This window comes from Camelus ferus, chromosome 7, assembly GCF_009834535.1.
Source record: "Camelus ferus isolate YT-003-E chromosome 7, BCGSAC_Cfer_1.0, whole genome shotgun sequence".
Classification (NCBI taxonomy): Eukaryota; Metazoa; Chordata; class Mammalia; order Artiodactyla; family Camelidae; genus Camelus; species Camelus ferus.
In genome coordinates this window covers 74,001,965-74,027,889 of record NC_045702.1, presented here as the reverse complement: position 1 = coordinate 74,027,889, position 25,925 = coordinate 74,001,965, and the positions used below count along the sequence as shown (strand labels likewise).

The 25,925-nt window shown below is 36.7% G+C and overlaps 2 protein-coding genes and 1 non-coding gene across 4 annotated transcripts in view; 1 reads left to right on the top strand and 2 right to left on the bottom strand.

The window, feature by feature from the left end:
- Window positions 1–25,925, bottom strand: part of GSAP (gamma-secretase activating protein) — a 187,990-nt gene that overhangs the window by 155,459 nt on the left and 6,606 nt on the right. Inside the window, exon 4 of one of the 2 annotated variants that reach the window (XM_032484156.1) lies at window positions 2,721–2,808. The exons of the other annotated variant lie outside the window; for it this stretch is intronic. The gene's annotated coding sequence lies outside the window, so the exon portion shown is untranslated. The remainder of the gene's footprint in view (window positions 1–2,720; window positions 2,809–25,925) is intronic. 2 annotated transcript variants of the gene reach the window in all.
- On the bottom strand, window positions 1,413–1,486 carry TRNAV-AAC. The gene has a single exon. It is a non-coding gene; the product is annotated as a tRNA-Val (tRNA).
- On the top strand, window positions 3,222–8,145 carry LOC102517525 (acetyl-CoA acetyltransferase, cytosolic). The gene is made up of 2 exons (XM_032482957.1): window positions 3,222–3,386; window positions 7,488–8,145. The coding sequence occupies exons 1-2, from the start codon at window positions 3,222–3,224 to the stop codon at window positions 8,136–8,138; spliced, it is 816 nt and encodes a 271-aa protein (XP_032338848.1). The 3' UTR covers window positions 8,139–8,145.

Here is a 25,925-nt window from a genome sequence, read left to right as displayed (position 1 = left end):
TAGCTGTGGAAGCCACTGTGTAAGAACTGGGACACCCATGCACCATATAAAGACATTTCAGTAGTACTCTTTGGTTCTAATAAAGTTAGGGGTCAAACCTTCTTCCAGTCACCATCATCTATGAACTCTGACTTGGCTATATTTGGGTAGGAGAACAGGAAGCATTAATGTCAGTGGTGGGAAGTACAAATGCAAGAACGAAAACGAGGAGGAAGTGCCCTCTGGGTGCTGTCACCAGATCATTTTTGACCTCTGTTTAGTGAGTTAGGACTCTTTTGGGTTGGTTCCAAGTATACCAGGGAAGAAAGCCAGCTCTAAAATGAATGTTCTGCTGATCATTTGATCATTGCATGAAAATTGAGAAGGGATGAATTACCTTCCCTTCCTTTTTGGCCTTCTATTCAGGAACCCATGTCATTTAAGCAACTCTATTCTTGAAAAAGGAAGTCAGTCATACCTCTGACCTAGAAAACAACTGGAACAAATATACGTGCTGAGAGAAGCATGTTTATGGGAGATTATCTGAAGGATATGAACTCAATCCATTCCTCAAGATAAGCAGTCACAAACTAAAATTGATATAACCCACAGAGATATTTTGCTTGGCCCACAATGTATTTTTAAAAATTTGAGCCACCATTGGAAAACCATGAGATTTCAAATATAGATGGTGGCAACACTGTCCTTAGTGTCCCCACATGGCAACATCTGTTGGAGTTTGGGACATGGCAGTTGCTCCCTTTACTTGGGTCAGGGGCTCTCCAGGTGGTCACAGTCCCTACATCTCTACATTTGCTATGGCTACAGATATTCTAAAATCAGAGAGGCCAGCAGAGAACCGCATGCCAGGATTGCATTGCTACTGCCATTCTAGTATCAGTATTGCTTTTACTGTTTCACTTCGATGGTTGTCATCAGCCTATATTTGGGGATGCTATGAAACAGCCTTAGAAATTCTGTATCCAGCTGTAGTAAGAAGGTGAATTTCATGTTCTTTACAAAGCAGAATCTTCTGTGAGGACCATTACGGAGATTTTCTTCTGGTTTTCTCAGGAGAACTAGCTATGCTCATCCTGAGCAATAAGTTTGCTTTCTTCTCCTAAATACGGTATTCTGTGTACCTCACAAGCTTATTCCCATTGCACTGATTGCTAGAAAGTCTAAAGATAAACTTGCAGCCCATTCTTGGCAGCTGTTTAGGGCTCCACAGTGTGTGTGTACTCTTGGCTGCATCTTATACTTACTCCTGACCTTTGCCTCAGCCTTCTCTCTCACTTTATTTAACAAGTAACACTTAATATATTTTATTTTATTTTTTATAGACTTTTTTTTGCCATTGGCTTCTTTTTTTTTTTTTTAATTCTTTTTCATGGGGGATGTGATTAGGTTTTTTTAATTTATTTTTATTTTAATGGATGGACTGGGGATTGAACCCAGGACCTTGTGCATGTTAAGCACACACTTTACCACTGAGCTACATCCTCCCCCAATATATTTTAATAGAGGAAATAGAAAGAAGATAGCAAAAATGGAATACCTAGAGAACTCCTTTTGATATTAGTTTTTAAAGAAAATAAATAGCCACAGTTAAAGAATTCAAATAGTACAGAGAATAGTAAGTTAAAAAGCTCCCTCCTCACCTCCAAACCCTCTTCTCAAAAGTCACCACCTATAGACACACACACACATACATGCACTCAAATACATAGACTCACACAAATATTTAGATATCAGGGTATAGATACATCATCACAGTGGCAAAAAGAAGTTCCTTTTCAAATACTTAATACATTATGGAATATAGATTAGATGTATTTTAACAAGAATGTTATTTTCTTGCTCTGAATACTGTTAACTGTTTTATAACAATTCACAGTACTAGATTTTCGTTCAAGTCAAAACTATTACTTGCAGATACAAGAAAAATAATACTGACTGGATATTTTATGATACTAAAAAATTACTTTTTTTTTGGAAGTGTAATAATGATTTTGTAATTATGTTTAAATGGTGGAGTCTTTACCTTTTAGACAAATTACTAAATATTTACAGATAAAATATGGTACTTGGGAATTAAAATAGAAAACAAAATTGGTCAATTTTTGTTGAAGCTGGGGATATATGGACTTTATACTATTATTATTATATATGTTTCAAGTTTTCCATAATAAAAGGCTTAACAACTTCATAGGTACTATTACCTTTATCTAAAATGTAGTAAAACTAAGTTTTAAAAATATCACCTATCTCTTTGAATATGTTTTTAACATTACTCAAGAAAAATATAAAGTTTCTCAAATTACAGAAGACATTAGTTTGCAGTTCTAATATGCAACTGGCTTTTTTTTTTACAGTTGCATTGAAATATACTACACATACCATAAAATCCACCATTTCAAAGCATACCCTTCAGTGGCTTTTAAAATTTTCAGAGTTGTTGAACTATCACCACTATCTAATTTTAGAACATTTTTATCACCCTCAAAAGGAACCCCGTGTCCACCAGCAGCCTAGTGTGTGATCTGATTGCAGACTTACTCCACTGTAATCTGGCTCTTTCTTTCACAACGTCAGTACAGGAAAATCGTCTACTCTCCTGCACAGATACCTAATAATTTATAAGCACTTTTCCTATCCCATCGGAAGAGTAAGATCTCACTTATGGCACTTCCTTTCTTTTCATCTTCTCATCACCCCCACAACACAACATATACACTCACCTTCTACTGTGGACTGCAGTGATTATCCCAAAGTACAGCTTCCTGAAAGAGGATTATGTATCCCCACCACTGACGGCAGGTTCAGCCTCTGGAATGTGAGCAGATATGATATACATAATGTCTAAGCAGAAGCTTTACAAGACATGGTGAGTCTCTACCAGCCATCTTTATCTGCCATGAAAAGGTATGTCCCAGAATGGCAACGCTCCTTAAGCCGAGGAGGTCCTGAAATGAGGAGATGTGACCCTGACTTGAACTGACAGAACTTCAAACGACCCACATCCCACATGTAATAAGAGCAAGCTGCTGAGATCACTATTTAGAGAAGCGAATTCATTTTCAAGTGGTTTTCAAATTCTGAATAAATGCCAGCTCACTTTTATTTCACTGAATTCTTATTTCTAAGTATTTACAGAGAAAACTAGCTGCTAATGAGGAACTGTAGACCAAAGAAGAAGTCCTACCTTCCAAGAACTTACAATCATGTTTATTATAAGAACAATGGCATTTGGAGACATTCAACTTTTGCCTTCAGAGAGTCTACCGCCCAAGTCAGTTCTTCTGGTATCACCAGGGACAGGACGATCCCGCTTAGAGATACAAAAAGCTAACAGACATCGGGACAAGGATACTGCTATAGAAACTAATAGAAAAATCCATGGTTTTGTGAGAAAGTGAATTTTTCTGAAGCCCTTGGCTGTGGTAGATACTGTGGAGAGTTCCTAATTGGGCCACAAGAGGTGTCTAACAATCGTTGCCAGTGAGCAAGAACAGGAAAATCATGGTTTCTTAAAATTTTGTTTAAAGCAAATCAGCTAATTTTTAAATTAAAGGCTCCAATTGTTCTAATTATGAGATCACATATGGAATTCATATGAGAAAATGGATGTTTACAAACTTATGGTTACCAAAGGTTTGGAGGGAGGGGTAAATTAGGAGTTTGGGATTAGCAGATACAAACTACTATATATAAAACAGATAAACAAAAAGGCCCTACTGTTTAGCACAGAGAAGTATATTCAATAGCTTGTAATAACCTCTGATGAAAAAGAGCATATGTATATAACTGAATCACTATGCTGTTTCCCAGAAAATAATATCACACTATAAATCAAATGTACTTCAATTTAAAAAAAAAAAAAACAGTAAAAAAAAGAAAATGGATGTTTGTAGAATGAAAAAATATATTGATTTGCCATAGAGTTCATTTAGAATTGAGCTCTCTTGGTAAATAATATATTGTTCCACTTTAAAAAATCATTTTACACACAACTATGCAGGCAGACAGTTACTGTATCAATTAAGGTGACCTCAGTGGCGTATGTCCTTACATACAGTGATTCCACTTTAGATTGGGCTGGCTTTCATTTGGTTAAAATGTCAACCTTAATTTTACTTATGAACGTTGCTATATATAGGTGGCAGCCTATTTATTTAGTTGCTTAATTTCGGGGGTGGTAGGGTGTTTGTTAGGCTTTTCTCATTGAAAACGGAGGAAGTCATGTTTTTATCTTGGTTCTACTTCCTGTTTATTAGCTAAAGATGAAACTGTCATTATGCAGTTGAAATATACGTATTTTTCTTTTTCTCCTGCTCTTTCATGAACAGGAATATAACATGGAGGAATTCTTGTTCACTCCTGGGATGTTTAGATGTTTATGCATGAACAGCTATGATCAAAAGTACATTTCAAGGTGAACTGATACGGCTTTGTGGTAGGCAATTCAGTAGCACTTTTAAAATTTAAAAAAAACCCCACATATCCTTTAACATAACAAGTTACATAAATCTATCCTTTAGAAACACTTTAACATTTATTCAAAGATAAGGATTTTCTATAAATAAGGATTTTCACCAAAAAAGAAAAGATCTACATGTCTTTCAAAGAGAGTATAGTTAAATAAGTTACTGTACATCCATATTGTGCAATACTGTGCAGCCTTTAAATGGCATTAGGTAGTCTTCCAGTTAAAGACAATGAATTCATCACATTAAAATCTCATTTAAATGATAGCAAAAGAATAAAGCACCATATAAACCCACAATGCCAGAGACAACAGAATAACAGAAGTAGAGGCCATACATCTTAACAGATTTCTAGTGAAGATAAAGAAAAGATAACTGATGCAACTTATGAGCCATCTTGGGTCTCCATCCCACAATCAAGCCTTCAGATGACAGCAGGCCAGGCTGAGAGATTATCTACAATTTCATGAGACCCTGAGCCAGAATCACCTAGTTAAGCTACTTTTCAAGTCCTAACCGACAGAAACTGTTAGATAATAAACATTTATTGTCTTAAGCCACTAAGTTTTGGGGTAATTTGTCACACAGCAATAGAAAACTAACACAAAATCTTAAACTGATAAAGAAACAGCATTATACTGTGCACGAGAAACTGACGCCACATTGTAAACTGACTATAGTTCAATAAAAAAAGAATGCAAATTTAAAAAGATTTTAAAAAAAGAAACAGCATTACATGCATGTTGAGTGATTTTGGAAGTAACTATTTAAAAAACCCCACTGTTTAATTTATGTTAAGATGACATGCAGGTATTATATTGATTAAATTATAATTTTAAGATGTAGATTTATATACATTGAAAAAAATTAAAAACCATATGAGTATCATATATTTATACATACACAAATGTGTGCACATATATACCTGTGTGCATATATACAGATACATATATGTGCATATATATAAACATTTATATATAGATCTGAAAATAGATTGAAAACTATATTGAAAAATCAAATTAAAACAGAATTAGAGAGGAGGTTAAGAGAAATTTTCACTCTTTATGTATTTTACATTATTTAAATTATTTTTAAATGAGTGTATTTACTTCAGCTATTTTGGTAATTGGAAATTTAAGTAGAAGGTGAATGATCACTGGTATAACCCAAGGAGGCTAAATGCTCTAACAAAGAAGAATTCTTTTGCCTAAAACAAATGAGTTAATTATGAACCAAGGGGATATATGTAATGCAAGAAATTCTGAGGACAGATGTTTAAAAATTTTCTGGAAAGACCTATGAATGTTACATCGTAAGAGGTATTTGTATAGTGGTTAAGAGCACTGTATGTGGACCCAGACTGCCTAGACTTTGCCATTTACAACTTGTATGATACTGGCTTCTTTGTGACTTCTCTGTGCCTCCATCTTGCCATCTATAAAATGTGGATGATAATGGTTGTACTGACCTCATAGCGTCCCTGGGAAGATCAAAGAAGTCAACATATGCAAAGCACTTAACAAAGCCCCTGGCCAGAATAAGCACAATATAAGCAGTATTACAAATATGTTGTGAGTGGACTCAGTTACAACACTGTAAGGAAAGAAATTGTACTTAAAGTTGGAGGAACCGTAGCTATAACATAGTGATTAGTCCAGAAGAGATTATACAGGAGAGAGAGGCATGAGGGCAGCAATTTGATGCTGTGATTGTGGAACAAACACACTGTTCTTATCTAAATAAATTAGAGGTGACTTGGGGAAATTCTAATAGATTTTAGGGTCTTCAAGTTTCATAACATAGTAAGCATCTTTCTTTTTAGTCTGTTTATTTAAGATGGCTACAGGGTGAGGGTGGGCAGTAGAGAGGCCTCCAGCCATTCCCTGGCACAACTTATTTTGTCCTATTGGGCAAGTCACTTTAATCTCTTGAGGCCTCATTCTCCTCATCTGTAAAGTGAAGAGTTAAAAAGTTACATAATCCAGCCTTCAGATTCTATAATTCTGTTATTTTGTGACATTCAAAACTCAGATAAGGAAAATGCTAATTAGTGGATCATGTTATCAACTGTGACTTGTGGTTGCAATTAAGATAATAAATTCTGGACTTTAAAGATACTATGAATTTTACATATTCAATAACAGAAAGGAGCAGCTTATTGAATTATCCAAACAAGTATATAATTAAAAAGTCATTTATAGTTTTAAAATATTGTATGTAATAATTTTTAAGCAAATATAATAATTGTTTTTATTGTGTCTTATTCCAATACTAAAATGATTCTCCATTTTCTAAGTAACATCTGTGGACAACATAATGAATCTGATCTGCAACTGAAAATACGTTTTGAATAAAATTTAAAATGTAGAAAACTACAAGTTGGCTTAAACTAGATCATTCTTACCTAAAATAGAAGACATCTTTCACTGTGTTGAAACATAACCATGAATATACAGGCAACACTTCATGGTAATTAAGTGTATGAACTTTGCTGTCAGATAGACCTGAGGTTACCTTGTATATGTTATCTAAGCTCTTGAACCTCAGTTTCCTCTTCTATAGTATGAGAATGAAAAATAATGCCTACTTCATATATGGATTAAATGAGATAATACAAGTAAAGCACTGAGTACAGTGCCTGGCAAATAGTGGCTGTTCAAAACAGTCGATTTTGATTTTTTTTTTGTTGTCCTCAAACACCATATTTACTCAAGTTTTCACTTATTTTCAAATACTATACTGATACATTATTTTGTATGTTTTATAATTGGAGGTATAATAGACTTGTGGTTAAGAGTCCAGATACTAAATTATAATTGCCTGTGTTCAAATGTCAACTCTGCTAATTATATGCTGTGTAACTTTGTGCATCTCTAAAATTAAAATGAATGATAACATTCATATAGTTGTTTGGAGGCTCAAGTGAAATAATGTATATGAAGGATAAAAATATGTCAGCAATTATTATTACTATTCATAAAGGTACAGAAATCAATCATCAACCATTGCATTTAGTGGTAGATCAACACTGTACAAGAAGAGACAATATTTTCTTCCTACATTGTCATTACTCCTGCCTTATTTTGTTCTGCAAGAAATCAGAAGGTGAGGAATAACCACCATGGGAGCAACACAGAAGCTGTGTCTAAGCTAAAGCCTTATTTTCTTACAGATGGAACAGGAACAGTCACCCCAGCTAATGCTTCAGGAATGAATGATGGTGCCGCAGCTGTGGTTCTCATGAAGAAGTCAGAAGCTGCTAATCGTGGCATTACACCTTTAGCCCAGATAGTTTCCTGGTTACAAGCAGGTGTGGAACCTTCCATTATGGGAATAGGACCAATTCCAGCAATAAAGCAAGCTGTTGCAAAAGCAGGTTGGTCACTGGAGGATGTTGATGTATTTGAAATCAATAAAGACTTTGCAGCCCTCTCTGTTGCAATAACTAAAGAACTTGGATTAAATCCAGAGAAGGTCAACACTGAAGGAGGGGCTATAGCCTTGGGCCATCCTCTTGCAGCATATAGTTGTCAGATTCTTGTCACCCTGTTACACACAATGGAGCACAAAGGTGGACGTGGTGGGGTTACTGCCCTGTGCATTGGGGGTGGGATGGGAATAGCAATGTGTGTTCAGAGGGGAAGAAACTGCTTAACAATTAACTGTGCTTAAACTAAACTTGAACCTCATTTCTTTTTAAACTAATAAAATCCTGAATCATGTGAAGTCAGAGGACCAAAGTGAGGATGGGAACGATCTTCCATTTTACAAGAAACCCAACGCCTGACAGCTCGTCGCACTTTAATGGGTAATACTTGAGGTACAAGAAAATTGCATCTAACATTGTTATAAATAAAAGAAACCAGATCAGTCAAAAAAAAAAAAAAAAAAAAAAAAAGAAGGCGAGGAATACCTCCATCAGACCATGGGATCCTTTCTTGGAAGGAACTTTAACAAGCACCTTTAAAGAAACATCTTGTGAAGTTAGTGTATTACAATGACTTTTTTCTTTTGTTTAAGCAATGAACCCAGGAATATTTGTTTTTCTGCTTTTTAAAAAAAACTTCTAATAAGTTTGCCCATAGCAAACAGAAGCACAAAAAGCTGGCTACAGGACATCAAAAGTAATGTCTCAACAGGAAAATCTTGACAACTAGTTCCAACTGTCTTCCTCACTAATTTAAAACCTCACCATATTGGTGGCATGTTTTTCCCACCACAAATGATGACCTTTATTATACCCAGTGCAGAAAAACCCATTCGTTTATTACTATTCCCCTAAAACTTATATTATGTTAGCAGACTCCTACCCATTCTTCAATGTACATTGTTTTTTTGGGTCTTTTACTCACAGTAGAAGTTATTCCTAACTGATAAAGGATCTAATGGTTAATTATCTTTTCAGTGTATTTGTTTAAGGTTGTTTTCATTTCCTTAAGTTGGATAGATTGACATGTCAGAGAACTGATTTAGTGCCAGAACTAACTACCTTTGTACAAATGAAAGAACATTATAAATCTGTATTGTTATAAGCTGAAATACTAGGACTTGAGTCTCCCAAGCTGATATACCAAGTACTGGTTTATCTCTATTTTACCACTGTTGCAAAAGTGTATGCTTTCGGAGTTTCAACTTACTGTGTGAGTCCATATTGCCTACTGAACTTGCTTTATGGACCAAGAGCTTTGATTTCTGTGCCCTTGTCCCTGCAAGGCCACGCTGAAATTTGCTAGGGATCACCATATGTTTTTAGCAAACGGTTTTTACGCTTTGTAATCTCTCTGTGTTAAAGTTTTCCCATATCATCAGTACTTTTAAACTATTTCTTTACATTTTTTTTCCTAGCATTTTTAGTTACATTTAGCAGGCAGATTGGTCCAAGTAACTTAGTCTACCATTGCTAGTCAATACATTTACATTATAATATTAAAACTCATTACTATTTTTTGCCTTATTTGTTTTTTCTAACTCTTCTGCATGTACATGTATTACTTTTAGAATAAGAAAGAATATGTTACAGTAAAATCTGTGATGCTGAAAACAATGATTTATTTACATCTTTAAAATACATTTTCCATAGTTCATAAAACTTTAATGTGAGCAATATTTGACTTTCTTATGAATTAACTACTTTTTAATCTTAAGATTTAGTAATACAATATTTGATTATCAAAAAATGAGACTATCTTTCATTGTCATTACTCTAAATATCATGAGCATATTATTGCACTGACTAGTTCTAAAGTTATCTTTGAGTATTATCATGTATTCATTATAAATAGCCTGAGTCTGTTTTATTAACAAATAGTGTTTTGGCCTCTTCAATTGAAAAAAATATGACTTTCTTATCATTTTTACTCTTTGTAATATTATTTGTACAAGTGTACACTTACTGCTAGAACTATTTGTTTTACACTATATACTAGCTTATGCTACTGTCTTTTTCATGAATGTGTTATTTCCTCCGTTAGTATTAAACTTCTGGAAGAAATCATGTCTTACACATCTTTGCCTTCTACGTAGTATCTCACTCACTATTTTTGCAAGGTTAATTGTGTTTTTAAAGTTTTGAAAAAGTTTGCGACATTATTTCTAATGTAAAATCAGGTTTAACAGTAATTATAAAATTATAATATACTGATATGTATAGAATAACAGGAAGACATTGCTACAATGTGGTTTTCCTTCTTATACTTTGCATTTTGAGTGTGCAGATACTTTGCAGATTACAGAACAGATTCTTGTGGATTTACGATTATTCATTACCTGAGTATTCACTCTGAAGACTACCTATGTCTCTCCTGCTTCCTGTCTTTTAGACATTCTATTTCCCATTAATACCTCCAGTGAATGTGAGTTGGGGAAAAGAAAACTCAAGTCAGCTGATGGAGCATCCCATTAATAACTTTGGGAAAAGTATGGTAGGGAGAAGTTTTAAATTATTATTTATGCTGAAAGTAAGAAAATAGCTGTAAATTGACTTCCTCTATCTGAGAAATGTTCACTTAAACAGGTACATGTTCTAATGACAATATTTTTATTCAGAGAGACCTTTGATTAAAGGGATCCCAAATGAAACAACAAAGTTACTTTTATTTCCAGTGACCCTATGCCCCAGGTTTTCCAGAACAGTTCCCATTTTAAACATTATGTCTCACTGTTACCATCAGTACATTCCAACACGATCTACATGTATTCTTATCTGTGACATAAATATGTGATATTTTTAAGCACACTTAAGACACTTTTTCTGAAAAGTCTGCTGGTGAATTTCATCTCTGTATTCCTGATATCCATTAAGTGAACTCTTAGCAAGCTCTCCACAATACTTCCCAGGGAATTTAATAACTTTATATAATGGATAGGGTAACACTTATTTTCTCCATTTGGGGTAAATGGCACCATCATTCATCCAGTGGAACCTGGGAATCATGACTCTTCCCTCTTCCTCAGCCTCCTCATTCAGTAAGTCTCTGAATTTTGCACTGCTTTTCACCCTTTCCAGGTAGCCTGACCATTCTTCCTCCACAGTAAGCTGAATGGTCGTCTCTAAAAGAACAAATGCATTCATGTCATCTCTGCCCCAATGGATTCTTTGGTGATTCCCTACAGCAAAAGAAGTAAACTCAAATGTCTTCAGGAGCAGATAAGCTCCTAAATAAATGATTAGCCAGGTCAAATATAATATGGAGAAGTGGGCCTGAGGAGACAGGGGACTGGAGGATGTATGTCTACTTTTAAAGGCATTCAAATTCAAACAAAAAACAAAAAAAGTATGTCAAACAAAGCATATCTGTGGCCAAGATCCTACCTGTGAATAAGATTTTTATTCCTTTTAACCTCAGAATGGTATAAAATGGTTAGAATGGTACAAAAAATGTCTTTGTTATCTGGCCCCTACAAGCATCTATCCTGCTCTTCAATTATTCTCAACCATGTGGCCTGCTTAACTAAATGAAACATCTGAGTTAGTCGGTATTTTAGAACCGGAGTTTTAAAAATTTCAAGTATACAGAGTAGGTCAGCCTGTCTACAAAGTGCTGCCTGGTGGAAGCTGCTGTCAGAAAAATTTTAATGAACAGATAAATCTTAGCTATGATTGACATACTCATTTATGGGAACAAATGAAGCCAAGTGGGAGTGTCCTTAGATCCACCCTCTCCCCTCGTTACCACAAGGAAAGAAAGTACATGATAATGGCCAAAGGCCTGGGCAGATTCCTCGTAGCATCTCAGTTTTGCCACATATAAGCTTTGAGAATTCACGCAAGTCACTTAATCTTTAAACCTGAACTCCTTGTTTGTAAAATGAGCATTATAATGGTACTTTCTTCATAGGTTATTGCAGGGATTCAGTAAGATAAAATATTTCAAGCATCAGTAGAGCATCTGGCACAAAGTAAGCACTCAAACATTAACAACTGTAGTAGGATAATATTTTGAGATATTTAACTACGATTTTTCTTCCCTCCATTTTCTTCTTCCCTTCTCTTCTGCCCCAAATTCAACGAGATAGCCATGTGTTCACTGTCTGACAGAAGGGATTATAACATAGCAGAAAGCAGACAAGCTAGCAAGTTTTCTGGCTTTTATTTCTGAAAGTCGTGGAGATGGTGAAAAGATTGAAGAACAAAATATTATGACCATAAAGGTGAAGAAGGATTTCCCCAAGACAGAAACAAAAGACCCCCAGGCTGGGGACGAAGGATGGGAGGTCTGCAAACAGGTCTATCTTCCTGAGAAAAGAGGGAACTCAGGCCTTGCTTCCCTAGGACTAGGAAGGTCCAATTCCAGTGAAGGAAAAATTACATAGTGCATTGGGGTAAACAGCACTATAGACAACCCCTCAATAATTTCCATAGTCCAAGTGCCTCACGAAACAGCAGGAGAATTCCTGTGTTCCTGGAGTGTCATGTAAGCAAAAGATGTTTAGATTTGAACAAGCCATGGTCTATTAGTCACGTATTGCTGTATAACAAAGTTACCACTCTGAAACTCAAGGGGTAAAATAAAAACAAATAGTATCTCACATAGTTTCTGTGGGTAGGGATTTCAGGAGTGACTTAGCTGGGTGATTCTGGCTCAGGGTCTCTCAGGAGGTTGTAGTCAAAACGTCAGCCATGGCTCCAGTCATCTGAAGGCTTGACTGGGGCTAGAACATCCACTTCAAAGATGGCTCATTTACGTGGCTGGCAACTTCGTGATGGCTCTTGGCAGGAGGCTTCAGATCCCCAGAGTGAGACATCCCAGAGAGCAAGTCAGAGGTGACACTATCTCATTTTGACCTAGTCTCAGAAACCACACATCACTTCCCCTGAATTCTATTTGTCACACAGACCAATACCGGTATGATGTGGGAGGAGGCTACACGAGGGCATGAAAATCAGGAGGTAAGGATCACTGGGGGCTCTCCTGGAAGTGACTACCACACATGCCAACTAGGATGGTGATTGTCTCAGCAGCAAGCTGCACTGCCTGATCATCTGCACAAGATGCCAATACCTGACAACTTGGCAATGTGCCAGACACCAGAATCTGGTATAACTGAGGGGGATGAGGGGAGGATTGCTCTTAAGATTTCAGTGGGACTAGCAGCCCAAAATAGAATTCAAACTATTACAGAAGGAAAAGAAATATATTATTTCTTATATACTTAATAATATAATATCAATTATCATTTATATATAATATATATACAGGAATAATTCTACTTTTGTATCAGTTTTCTTAAGCAGTTCAAGGTGACTACAGTTCACCTCAGTAATTCTCAGCCTTGGAAATCAACTTTAAAATCAACTGGGAAGTTTTAAGAAAATACTCACCTACAGAGCCTCTGATTTAGTTGATCTGGATCAGAGCAAGGGCATCAGTATTTTTTAAAGCCCCTCAGATGATTCTAATATGCAACTGAAACCCAATGTTTTATGCAAATCCTAGACTTTCTTGCTATTTCAGACATCTATGATTCTTTCAGGAGCTCACCATATAGGAAGCTGGCTAATTCTCCCTGCTAATGGCCTAGAGTAGTATTTTTTCAGAAACACCAAAATAACTTCTCAGTAATATTCTACTGAAAAGCAGAGCAAAGGCTCAAGTTTGCTAAAAACAAGATAGCACCAAGGGGGGGGGGGGTCTCAGTTGGCACTGTATCCTCAAACACAGTTGGTGCAACTCTGCCTGTTATGCCTATCATCCTCAGCAACTAGTCAAAGTTTGTTATCGGTAAAGAGGTGAGTAGAGAAAAGGAAGCTTGCTGTTGCCTAGAGATCCGTTATGTCTTGCACGTCCAGGGAGATGAATATTTTTCAAGTGTCAGATTCCTTAAGAAAGTCAAGTATACTAGAAGAAAAGAGAAAGCATGTAGCAGAGTGTGTGTGTGTGTGTGTGTGTGTGTGTGTGTGTGTGTGTGTTTACAGTTGATGGGCGAGTCTTAAATTCTGATATCCTGTTTAGACTCATGTTAAGCTCTTGGTTCATGTAGTATTCATAGTGGCCGCAATGGATGCTGAGGCTCCTTTAATTCATTTTTGCCAACTGTCTGGCTCTTGAGGCATCTGATATTATGACTCTTGTGCCAAGCCCTTCTCTCCCCATATCTCCATTGGAATAATCAGAAAGTCCTACAGATTCTAGCATTTCTCCAGTCTGTCTCCCACCTCTTCATCTTAATCGCCACATTCTTACCATGGGATCTCAAACAATGCTCATCTGAACCACTAGAACAGTTGAAATACCTCCAGTTCCTATCTAGCCACTGCTGACACACCAGTGAAATAAAATGATATTATCCTTGTGAAGGACTTCACTGGCTCTCCACGGCCCACAGGATAAAGTTCAAATTCCTTTAGTCTATGGTACCAGGCCATCCACGGCCTGATGACTCCTGCCCACCACTCCAGCCTTAACTTACTTCACTCCCACAGTAGCCTGTACTCCAACCCTTCCAAAAGCAGTTATGCTAAGCAGGTAGATTATTTCAATCCTCTGGACCATAATGCTCTTTATGCCTAGAATATCTTCATGTCACCATTCAACCCACACTACCACAGTCTTCACTCCAGAGATTTGGTTCAAGTGTTACCTTCTTTTTGAAGACTTTTCTGCCTCATTCCCAATTCTGCAGGTAGATACTGCAGTCCCACATCTATCCCCTTCTGTCCCCTGTAAGAGTGCCATCTCGGTGACCATGACATTTTATTGAACTTATTTGTTTACTTTCTTGTATTAGACTGGGACTCTGTCTCATTTGTCCTTGTATTTCCAGACCCATGCTTGGTGCACACAGCTACTTAATAAATATTGACTGAATGAATAAATAAAGGATTATGCCAAATGATTACTTACAAGTAGGCTGTTCTCTTAAAATAGATTGATCATCTTCCTGTAATCCTCATTACACCACTGATTTGCTTTTTATTCAAGGATTATTCAAGGGTTAAGGTTTTTAGCTCAGTTCAGGCAAATTAATTCAATTTCTGAAATAGTAGGGGCTCAAAATAATGAGATAAATTTGTATTAACAATGTTTCCCCAGTTTTATTCTTAAGAAAGTTACCATATATTGCCTCTGACACCTGGAGGCAAATGATTGATAAGTAATTTATGACTCAGGTTAATTATACCATATGTAGGACACACATCAGTGTGCCTTATGGGTATAGCTTATAAATAACTCTAGGTTATAGCTGTCAATCCTCTTAATGATGAGGAAAAGAATACAATAGGACCTTTAAAGAACTAATTATGAATCAACCAACTTTCACAGCATAAGAGAATATAAATGGCACATCTCCAGGTAATTTATTTTGTGTTAGTCTCGAGAAAAACATGTTAATATAAAGTGAAAAATATTTAAAGCTTCAAACTTTCAGATAAAATCACAGAAAAACACCTCTCTTGGAGGTCTAAAGGCATTCATTCAGTAAACATTTATTGAGTACCTACTGTGTGCTGGGCACTGTTCTAAACTCTAGGGATGCTGCTGCCTTCATATATAAGACTAAGGGCTGGGGAAGCCAGGGAAATATACCAGGCTGGAAGATAAGAAAGGAGCCCAGGGCTGACTATTTAGCATATCAAAACAAATGCCAGTTTTCTGGGAAACTGGACTTCTTTTTTAATCAGCACCAACCCACAGTTTGCTTCTGTCCTTATGAAATTTACATTTCAGTGTGTGGTAGGGTAGGGGTGGAGAGGGCATAGGGCAGGTCAATAGAAGACAAAAAAATAAATAAAATATAAAGTCGGTCCAGAAAGTAATAAGTTTTATAAGAGAAATAAAGCAGGGAAGACATATGAGGATGCTGGTGGGTAGAGGTACAATTTTAAATAGCGTGGCCAGGGAAAGCCTCACTGAGAAGGTGGCATTTAAACAAAGAGCTGAAGGAAGGGAAGGAATGGGTCCCATGGATATGTGGTAGAAGAGCATTCTAACAAGGAAACAAACCACAAATACAGTCAGAAGTCCAGAGGGGCCTGGAGCTTTCAGAGGGCCCTGACAGCAGGGAAGTCAGTGGCCAGTAGAGCTAGAGCAAGGGAGTACAGGGGAGAATAGCAAATAGTAGATTCAGAGAAGTAATCTAGGGGAGGAAAGTAACAGGATTCGAATGTATAGGGCAGTGCTTCTTTAATCAGACCCAATGCTCTCTTTTCAACAAATATTTTGTACTCTTCCCTTATTATTCTGAAATTAACTTCACATATAATACAACCTATCTTCACCCCTAACTTCAAAAGAACAAATATAATACTGAACCTGCAGCATAAATGAGAAACAAATAAGTCATTTATAACAAAATAATATCTATTTCATAAATAAATGTTCAGACATGAACACTGTAAAAGACATAGGAAATATGTCGCCTTTATAATCACAAATACAGAGGAGTGTTCTCTTGGAAACTCAAATGCCACAAATGCTGAGGATCATGCAATCTATGACATGACTTTCCAAAATGACAAACCTCTGGCAGAATTCTGAACATTCTAGAATGTCACCTTCACTCAATGTATATGATAGTTGCATTTCTGGAAAGTCAGTGTCCATTAAAACCATGCAAAAAGATTTTGTATTTATATATAAATAGAGTTAGGGTCTAGGCTCAGATCATTATAAAAAGGTTTTTCACCTTCAAGAATGTCCAAAGGACATCCAAAAGTCATGCAGAAGACACACGAGAGGACTTCTGTGGTGATGGGAATGTTTAATATTTTGATTGTTGTGGTTCTTACACAGGTGTATACGTTTGTCAAAACTCATCAAACTGCACACTTAAAATTGTGCATTTTATTTTACATAAATTATACCTTAAAACTGATTTTAAAAAGAAGAGAGACAATCCTTTACAGTAAGGGAATCTGTAGGATGGACTAGCAGCTCAGACCCCAACACTAAATGCCACTCAATTGTAGTATATTCCAAAAGGCTTGCCTCAAATTTCCAAAACACACCCTAGTGGGCAATACCACATCCACAGAGAATATTGCAGGCTGTCTGTTAGTGGGATAGGAAGCCACTAGGGGGTTTGAGCCAAGGAGTAATGGGATCCAACTCGTTTTTTTAAATGACCATTTTTAAAGGACCATTCTGATCTTTGTGGCCGAGGCAGACAAGGGCTGATGCAGAAAGACCAGTTAGAAGACTATCATAAAAGGCAGGCGACAGATGATAGTGGCTTAGCAAGTGGTAATCATAAGATATACGAGAAAAGACCTTCACAAGTTTCCTACAGAGCCCCCAAAGGTAATATAGGAAATAGAAAGAGCTCAAAAAATGTTTATTAGATTAAAGAAGTAAAGAATAGTAATTTTCAACATTCTTAACCATACTCATACTACACTATGCACTTCATTTGCAATGCAATCAAAAAACACTTCAGAGCTCTGGCTGTGTCATTGTATATCTAAGTGTAATGAAACATTATTTTTCTGGTGAAATGAGATTCAACAATTTTTTTTATTTTACCATAAAAAGTATATTTCTTGCCTAAGTAAAATACTTGACCTTGGCTGTTTCTGTGATAATTTAGATTTTGCAATAACTTTAAGCTTAGTATAATGAATGACAGTTTGTCATTTGAGAGTTTTTCTAAGTGTAGAAATGTAGAAGATTATGCTGGATTTGTTGTAAGATTAGAACCTACTAAATCAAAACTGTTTAAGTTCTGAGATCACACAATTTCTTATTGTCTTCTCTCCAAATTGAGGGATAGTTAATTGAGGGTTTTATTATGTACACTAAAGTTTTATTTTAAAATTCAAATCTTTCCTTTAAAAATGTCAGAAAAGAATTTTTGAATGAAATGATTTCTGAGGTTTGCTTCAAAATAATTCAGTGGAGAGAGTGAAGGGATTTAGATGAAACAAGACTGGCCATGTATTAATAATTATCAAAGCTGATAGATGAGTAATGGTGATTCATTTCACTTTTCTCTTTACTTTTGTATAAATTTAAAGTTATCCATGGTGAAAAGTTTAAAAAATTCAGGGCCTGATCATTCAATATTTGTTGAACAACTGCAATGTGCTAGACTTTTATTAGGAACTTGAGAGAGATTTATTAGCTATGAGGATAAGATCTCAACATTAAAGAGCTCCGCATCCTAGGTACATAAACAAACAAGTATAAAGCAATGTAAGGATTATAACATTGTGCTAAGTACATAAAGTGCTATAGGAGCAAAGAAGGAGTGATTGACTTTTCCTGGTGAAATCACAGCATCTTCCCATAGTGTAGTACCCCAGAGGACTGCTGTCAAGACTGGGAACTAAAGGCTGAATAGGCTTTTTCTTGGACAAAAAAAGGGCAGAAAGCATCCACAGAGAAGGCAACATAATGCTAGAAAATGCTCACATTAAGGCATTAAAAGAAATACGGAAGATAGTGAAAGAGATAAAAAGGTGTCAGAGAGTAAACAATATTTGTGTTTTTACTGCCAGTACCTAAAACATTCAAAATTATCCTCCTGAACAAATATACCATTTGAAAGAGACACAGAAGGAAAATAGCAGAGAATAGTGTTTTAAAACCTAAGGAAAGAGATAACCTACATAATAAGAAAAAAATACCTGCTACTCATTATCCAGTAGGGGTCTAGTAACTAGAAGATATAAAGCACTCTTACAACTCAACAACAAAAAGACAAAGAACTCAACTAAAAAGTGTAAAAGACTTGAATAGATATTTTTGCAAAGCAGATACACAAATGGCCAATAAGCATAAGATGCTCAATATCATTAGGAAAATGCAAATCAAAACCACAAGGTACTACTTCACATCCACTAAGATGGCTAAAAATTACCAAAAAAAATTTTTGAGGAAAATAACAAGCATTGGAAAGGATATGGAGAAATTGGGACTCTTGTACATAGTGTTGAGAACATAAAATGGTACAGCCACTGTAAAAAACAGTTTTGTTGTTCCTCCAAAAGTTAAACACAGAATTACCATATGACCATAGTGATATTGCTCCAGATACGTGTACACACATGTTCATAGCAGCACTATGCACAACAGTCAAAAAGGCAGAAACAGCCAAATGTCCATCAAGGAAGGAATAAAGAAAATGTGGCACATACAGGAATATTATTCAGCCTTAAAAATTGCAGAAAATCCTGTCACATGAACAACATAGTTGAATTTTAAGGGTATTATGCTAATGGAATAAGCCAGTCACAAAAAGACAACTACTGTATGATTCTACTTACATGAGGTAGCTAACGTAATCAAAATCATAGAAGAAGGAAGTAGAAGGGTGGTTATCAGGGGCTGTGGGAAAGAGGAAAAGGGAAGTTGTTGTTTGATTGGTATAGACTTGCAGTTCTGCCAAGATGAAAATGTCTTGGCGATCTGTTTCACAAAATTGTGAATATACTTAACATTACTGAACTGTACACTAAAAAATGGTTAGGATGGTAAATTTTATCTTCCATGTTTTTTAACCATAATCTATTTTAAAGTCAAGATACCACTCAACATAACACTGAACACTGGAAGAATGAAAATTCTAAATCCAAGATAATAGTTACTTCTGGGGAGGGAGGGAAGGAAAGACTACAAAAGAATCTCAATTCTACCTGTAATGTTTCATTACTTAAATAAAATCTGAGGCAAAATATTAGGATCTAAAATAAATAAGAAAAAAATTATGCTAAAAAAGCCAGACACAAGAGGTCACATATTGTATGATTCCATTTATATAAAATATCCATGAATAGGTAAATACACGGAGACAGAACACGGATTAATGGTTGCCAGGGGTTGAAGGGTTGGAGGAGTGGGAAAGAAGTGCTTAGTGGGTAAGGGGTTTCCTTTTGGAATCATAAAAATGTTTTAGAAGTAGATAGAGATGGTGGTTGTATAACATTGTGGATATACTGAATGCCACTGAATTGTTCACTTTAAAATGGTTAATTTTATGTGATGTCAATTTCACCTCAATTTAAAAATAAAACTAAGGAAGGGGAGAATTTTAAGAAGGAAGGATATATATTGAAAAGGGTCAAATGCCACAGAGAGATTGAGTAGGACATAAACTAACAGGTTATTCAATTTAGCAAGTATGAGTTCCTTTTATAAGAAATGTGCGAATAGTCAGACTGTTGTGAGTTGCGATCATGGGCCTGTGCAGTAGTTTGTGGGAGTCTTAAGCATTTTGTAGAATAAGGAAAGTCAGTGGAGAGGGAAAGACTGAAGACAGATAAAGGAGAGGAGATATTTATACAGCAAGACTAAGAAGAAGTAAAAGAGAATAGAGAGGTTAGCCTCAGAAAGAATTAAGAATCCTAATAGTGGCTAGAAACAAATGAGTATGGGATAGTGTGATTTCCAAATTTTGCATGGGAAGTGGGGAGTGAGGAGAAACTTGGTAACTTCTATTTTCTCTAGGAATGAGGAAGTAGGGTTTAGGGTTTGAGGAGCCGTGGGAGTTGACCAAGAATGAATAAAAGGGTTGCCTGGGCAGCTCTGAGTGTCTTAGTGGAAATCATAAATATCTCCCCATCCCCCCAACACAAATACACAACTGAAAAGTTTAGCTGTTAAAATCATTGCATAAGTAATGTCTCACAAATTGCTCATCAGAAATAAAACCACTGTTTTTCTGACATATTATGAAAATACTTAAAATAGTCTTTACGGAACATTCAATAGAAAGATCAGGGATAGTTGGAGAAAGGGCAAAGTGGAATCTACTGAAGAAACATTATATATCAAACATTTACGTAGGAAAAGGAAATGAAGGATCACTAAGAGACAAGTTACTATTAAACAATGGTATAAGCAAATGTTTCATTTGAATTTTAAAATAATGGAACTGCTTAAAGACGGATAAGGAGAGGGTAGATAATAATTGCTTGATAAACTACATACCTTATTTCTTTGAAAAAGGAAGGAAACATATCTCAAAGTTTAAAGTATTTTTAATACGTTTACTTTTAAAAAGTAACTGGTAGAACATATTAAAAGAAAATTTAAAAATTAGTTTAAAATCTGAATGTTTCTAAGTTGAAAACTAAGAAAAATGGGGGGAGGGTAGCTCAGTGTTAGATCACATGCTTAGCATGCACAAGGTCCTGGGTTTGATCCCCAGTTCCTCCATTAAAAAACAAACAAACAAACCAAATTACCTCCCCACCAAAAAAGAATTAAAAAAAAAACAAAACAGAAAAGTAAAACAAGTAACTAGCTATTAACAGTAAATGCCCTTAAAGAAATTTTCAAGTACTGAATGAACTTGAATGTGATTACAAAATGGGCATCCTGAAGTGTGACAGTCACTGACAAGGCAAGGCAACCATCTAAGGATTTCACTGAATGGAACATAATATGCATGTAAGGTGCCTTGTAAAATTCTATGGGCATTAATGACTTTTGCATAATGTTATGATGAGTCTTAGAAATGAAATTTCCCTCTTATAGATTTTACTTGAGGTTTGAATAGCTCCCTAACAACACCAATTATTTATGTTTGACTACAGCTGAATAACCGAGAGGCTCAAAGTAATCAGTCTGTTCAGATTTTCTATTTCATCATGATTCAGTCTTGGTAGGCTGTATGTTTCTAGGAATTTATCATTTTCCTCTAGGTTTTCCAATCTGTTGGCATATAATTGTTCATAGTAGTCTCTTACATTGGAAAATGTTCCATGTGCACTTGAGAAGAATGTGTATTCTGTTGCTTTGGGATGGAATGTCTGTAAACATCTGTTAAGTCTATCTGGTCTAATGTGTTGTTCAGTACTTAAGTGTATGATCTATCCATTGGTGTAAGTGGGGTGCTAAAGCCCCCTACTATTATTGTATTGCTATATATTTCTCCCTTTAGGTATATTAATATTTGCTTTATATATTTAGGCTCTCTTGTGTTGGGGGCATAAATATTTACAAAATGCTTTGTCTTCTTTTTATCATTATGAAGTGCCCTTCGTTGTCTCTTACTACATTCTTTGTTTCTAAATTTCTAAGTGTAGCTACTCTACCTTTCTTTTGGTTTTCATTCACGTGGAATATGTTTTTCTATCCCTTTACTTTCAGTTTGTGTGAGTCCCTACATAAAAAGTGAGTCTTTTAAAAGGGGAGATTTGAAACTGAGTCCCCTTAAAATTGCATTCATCTGCCAAGTTTATGATTAACCTCTTTAACCAATACATTATCCCTTTCTTGACCAACACCTGTTCTCCTCAAGATTGAGGAGTATCAAGGGGGGGGGGGATTGAAAGGAAGCAGAACTCTGTGAGGCACCCCCACCCCTGCCTCTTGTTTATAGAAAAACTGAAGTCTCCCAGGACCCCCTAAGTCTTAGAAGAGCAGACTCAAGCAGTTGATTAGGACAAGCCTGTAGGCATTGGAGGATGGCAATGACTCTGACCACCTATCTCAGTGATTAACTGAGATTATTCCATTTCCCTTTAAAACTTTCATGGCTAAACAGAATCTCTGGAGATTTGGGTGGGGGGTGTTAAAGCAACTTTCCTTTTTGTTACCGAGGCTGTTGCCCCCAGGATCATACCTCTGTGCTTCTCTTGAGTAAAAACTAATTTTCTTATCTAAGTCTCAGGAGGCAGCTGCAGAGAAGAAACAAAAATTGGCTATAACCGACAGACTACCCCTTTTCTGCCATGGATGACCAAAAAACTCATACCACGGCCTCCTAGTTTCCAAGTAAAACTGGAAATTTCAACAAGTGTTACTTGTCAGGAATCCCAATCCCTCCCAATCTTACCCTGTGGTGGGAACCTAGACACAGCGCTCTCTACCTGGAAAATCGAACTCTCAAGGCTACACATTTAAATCCATCTCTTTCTCCCTTGCCTGCCCTAAACCTGGCCACACAGGGGATTACAACCAATCAGGCCAGAGACAAGAAGAGATCATTTATTAGAGTAGACAGGAAGCATCAGAAAACAGGGTGAAGAACTTAGCGGGCAAATGCCCAGTGTCTTGCCTTGATTGCCTTGATCACCCTTCTTAGGCCCTGCCATAATTACCCTGTCAGCCCTGCTTATTGGACCATTTTCAATTCAAGTAATTTCCTGCTTCATTTCAAATTGTATCCAGCAATTTCAAAATAAGATTCTGCTGCTACATGGATGGAAGCCTATGCCAGGGTCAGATTATCTAGATTAAGAAAAGATAGAGAGACTTCTACTCTGGTAGGCAGGCCTACGTCCCTGTATAGCAGGAAGAAGCTACAGAAGAGAGAGACCTCCGTCCATTTCCCCAAGAAGACTCTTGAGTATGAAGTCTCTCAGGGGGGGAGTCAAGAGAGGTGGTTAGGCAGACTTACTGACCCTGACTCATTAACAAGGGAAACGAAGTACCCAGCTGAAGAAAAGGCAGGTCATTTCTCTTATCCCACAGCTGGCTCCTTAAAATCCAAGGATATATACCACAGTATCTCTTCCTTTGTTTCCACTGAAGTTTCTGCTAATTGCTTTTTGTTTCAGGGCTGAGCTCTGAGGGAGGAAGGAGTCTGTAGCAGAAAATAATTAACACCACCACTGGAATGAAGATAACAATGGCAGAGCCTTCTAACAAAAGACCCCTCAGCCAGTCCTGGGCTGGAGCTGTCTCTACGGGCCATCTTGGCTGACAGCTCCTGGCTTGAGTGCTTCCTTTCCTTGCTCAAGCACCCTTCTTTCCTTCTCTCTGCTCAAGGACTTTCCTTCCATTTCCCCTTCTGAGTAACAAAGCAACTGTTCACTTTGTCAAAAACAAAAACAATCAACCAACCAATCAATCAATCAATCAACAAAGTGAGTGTTTTGTAGGCAGTATAAAGATGGATTTAAAAAAAATCTGTTCAGGCTCCCAATGTCTTTTGATTGGAGCATTTAGTTTATTTACACTTAAAGTAATTATTGAAAGGAATATACTTAGTGGTATTTCATTGTTTTCTGGCTGTTTCTGTAGTTCCTTTCTCTGCCTTTATTCTTCTCTTGTTCTCCTTATTTGTGGTTTGACTTCCTTTAGCGGTACGCTTATATTGCCTTCTCTTTATCTTTTGTGTATTTACTATAGATTTTTGCTTTGTGGTTACCATGAGGCTTACATACAACCACTTATATATATTTAACTATTTAAGTTTTAAATTAGTTCAAGTCTATTTTAAGTTGCTACAACTTAAGTTTGATCCCATTGTAAAGCGCATTGTTATTACTCCCCCTGCCTCATTTTGTGTTTGATGTCCCACTTTATATCTTTTGTGTATCCTTTAACTATTGTAATCATAGTTACTTTTACTACTTTTGTCTTTAAGCTTTCATACTAGCTTTATAAATAGTGGTGAATTCACTACCTTTACTATATATTTGCCTTTGCAGTGGGATTTATTCTTTCACAAGCGTTCTTGTTATTAATTAGCACCCTTTCTTTTCAGCTCAAAGAAGTTCTGTTGGCATTTCTTGTAAGGCCAATTTAATGGTGATGAACTCTTTTAGCTTTTGTTTGTCTGGAAAACACCTAATCTCTCCTTCACTTCTGAGTGAACTTGGCTGCCAGGTATAGTATTCTTGGTTGGAAGCTTTTTCCTTTCAGCACTTTGAATATATTGTGCCACTGCCTTACGGCATGCAGTTTCTGTTGAAAATTCTGTTAATTGTTTTATGGAGGTCCCCTTGTATATAGCAAGTTGTTTTTTTCTTGCTTTTAAGATTTTCTTCTTGTCTTTAATTTTTGACATTTAAAGTAAAATGTGGGTCTCTTACTTGGTTTCCCTTATTTGGAACTCTGGGATTCCTGGATCTGCATGTCTGTTTCCTTCTTTAGATCAGAGTATTTAGCCATTATTTCTTCAAATAAGATCTCTTCCTCTTTCTCTGTTCCCTTCTGGGAGCCCTATGATACAAATGTTAATCTGCTTGATGTTGTACCATAAGTTCCTTAAGTTATCTTCACTGTGTTCCTCTGACTGGGCGAGTTCCACTGCTCTATCTTCGAGATGACTTATCCTTTCTTCTGCTTCAGCTAGTCTTCTCTTAAATCCCTCTGGTGTATTTTTCAGTTCAGTGACTGTATTCTTTGCTCTGTGACTTCTATTTGGTACTTCCTCATATTTTTCATCTCTCTACTGTAAGTTTTCACTGCATTCATCCATTCTTTCCCCCAGTTCAGTGAGCACCTTTATGACCATTACTTTAAGCTCTTTATCAGGAAAATTACTTTATCTCCATTTCATTAAGGGTTGTTTTTTTTTCCCCTGAGGTTTTATCTTGTTCTTTCACTTGGAACATATTCCTCTGCTTCTTCATTTTGTGTGACTCTGTGTTGGTTTCTAACAGTTGATGAAACCACCTCTCCCAGTCTTGAAGGAGTGGCCTCATGTAGGAGATGAAATTTGTCATTTCATTTCCTCTTGGTTGTCTCTCAAACCTTTGCGCATAACCAAGCAGACTATTATCTTTTTAACAGCTCCCAGTAGTTGAAGTGTGCCAAGACCTGTCAGTGTCCCAAAGGGGAGGATTTTAGCACCTAGATTCAGGCTGACTGGAAGCCAAACCCTCAGGCGTCAGCTTTTAAATGTATGCAAATCTACAGAGTCCTGTAGGACCACAAGTGTAAGCCCCACTGGCCACCACAGCCAGGTGATCTGGAGGCACCCCTGGGTGGCAGTTGCAAAACTCAGGGCTCCAGATGAATGTATAAGGCCTTTTCAGGGTGATACCCGTAGAATGGAGCAAGGCAGAGTTGGGGAGCCCAGTGGTGTGTCCTATGTTCCCTGAGAGCCGCTCAATAGGCCACAAGTGAGTACTAAACTTGAAGCCTGCCCCTCAGGTCAAAGCTCCAGGACAAGCAAACTGGCCTCCTTCCCAGAAAGACTAAAGTAGGGGGGTGCCTCAGTCCAATGCCTATACAGTGCCTTGGGGGTGACAACCTGCCAAAACTCATTTTTCCAATTGCAACAGTGCTGTGGGACCCAAGAATGCAAACTTCCTCGTTACCAGAGCCAGGCAATCAAGAGGCA

Coding starts and splice junctions, on each gene's coding strand:
- LOC102517525 (XM_032482957.1), top strand. CDS start 3,222: ATGGCATTTGGAGACATTCAACTTTTGCCTTCAGAGAGTCTACCGCCC. Junction 3,387..7,487: donor ATAGAAAAATCCATGGTTTT/GTGAGAAAGTGA, acceptor ATTTAGTGGTAG/ATCAACACTGTACAAGAAGA.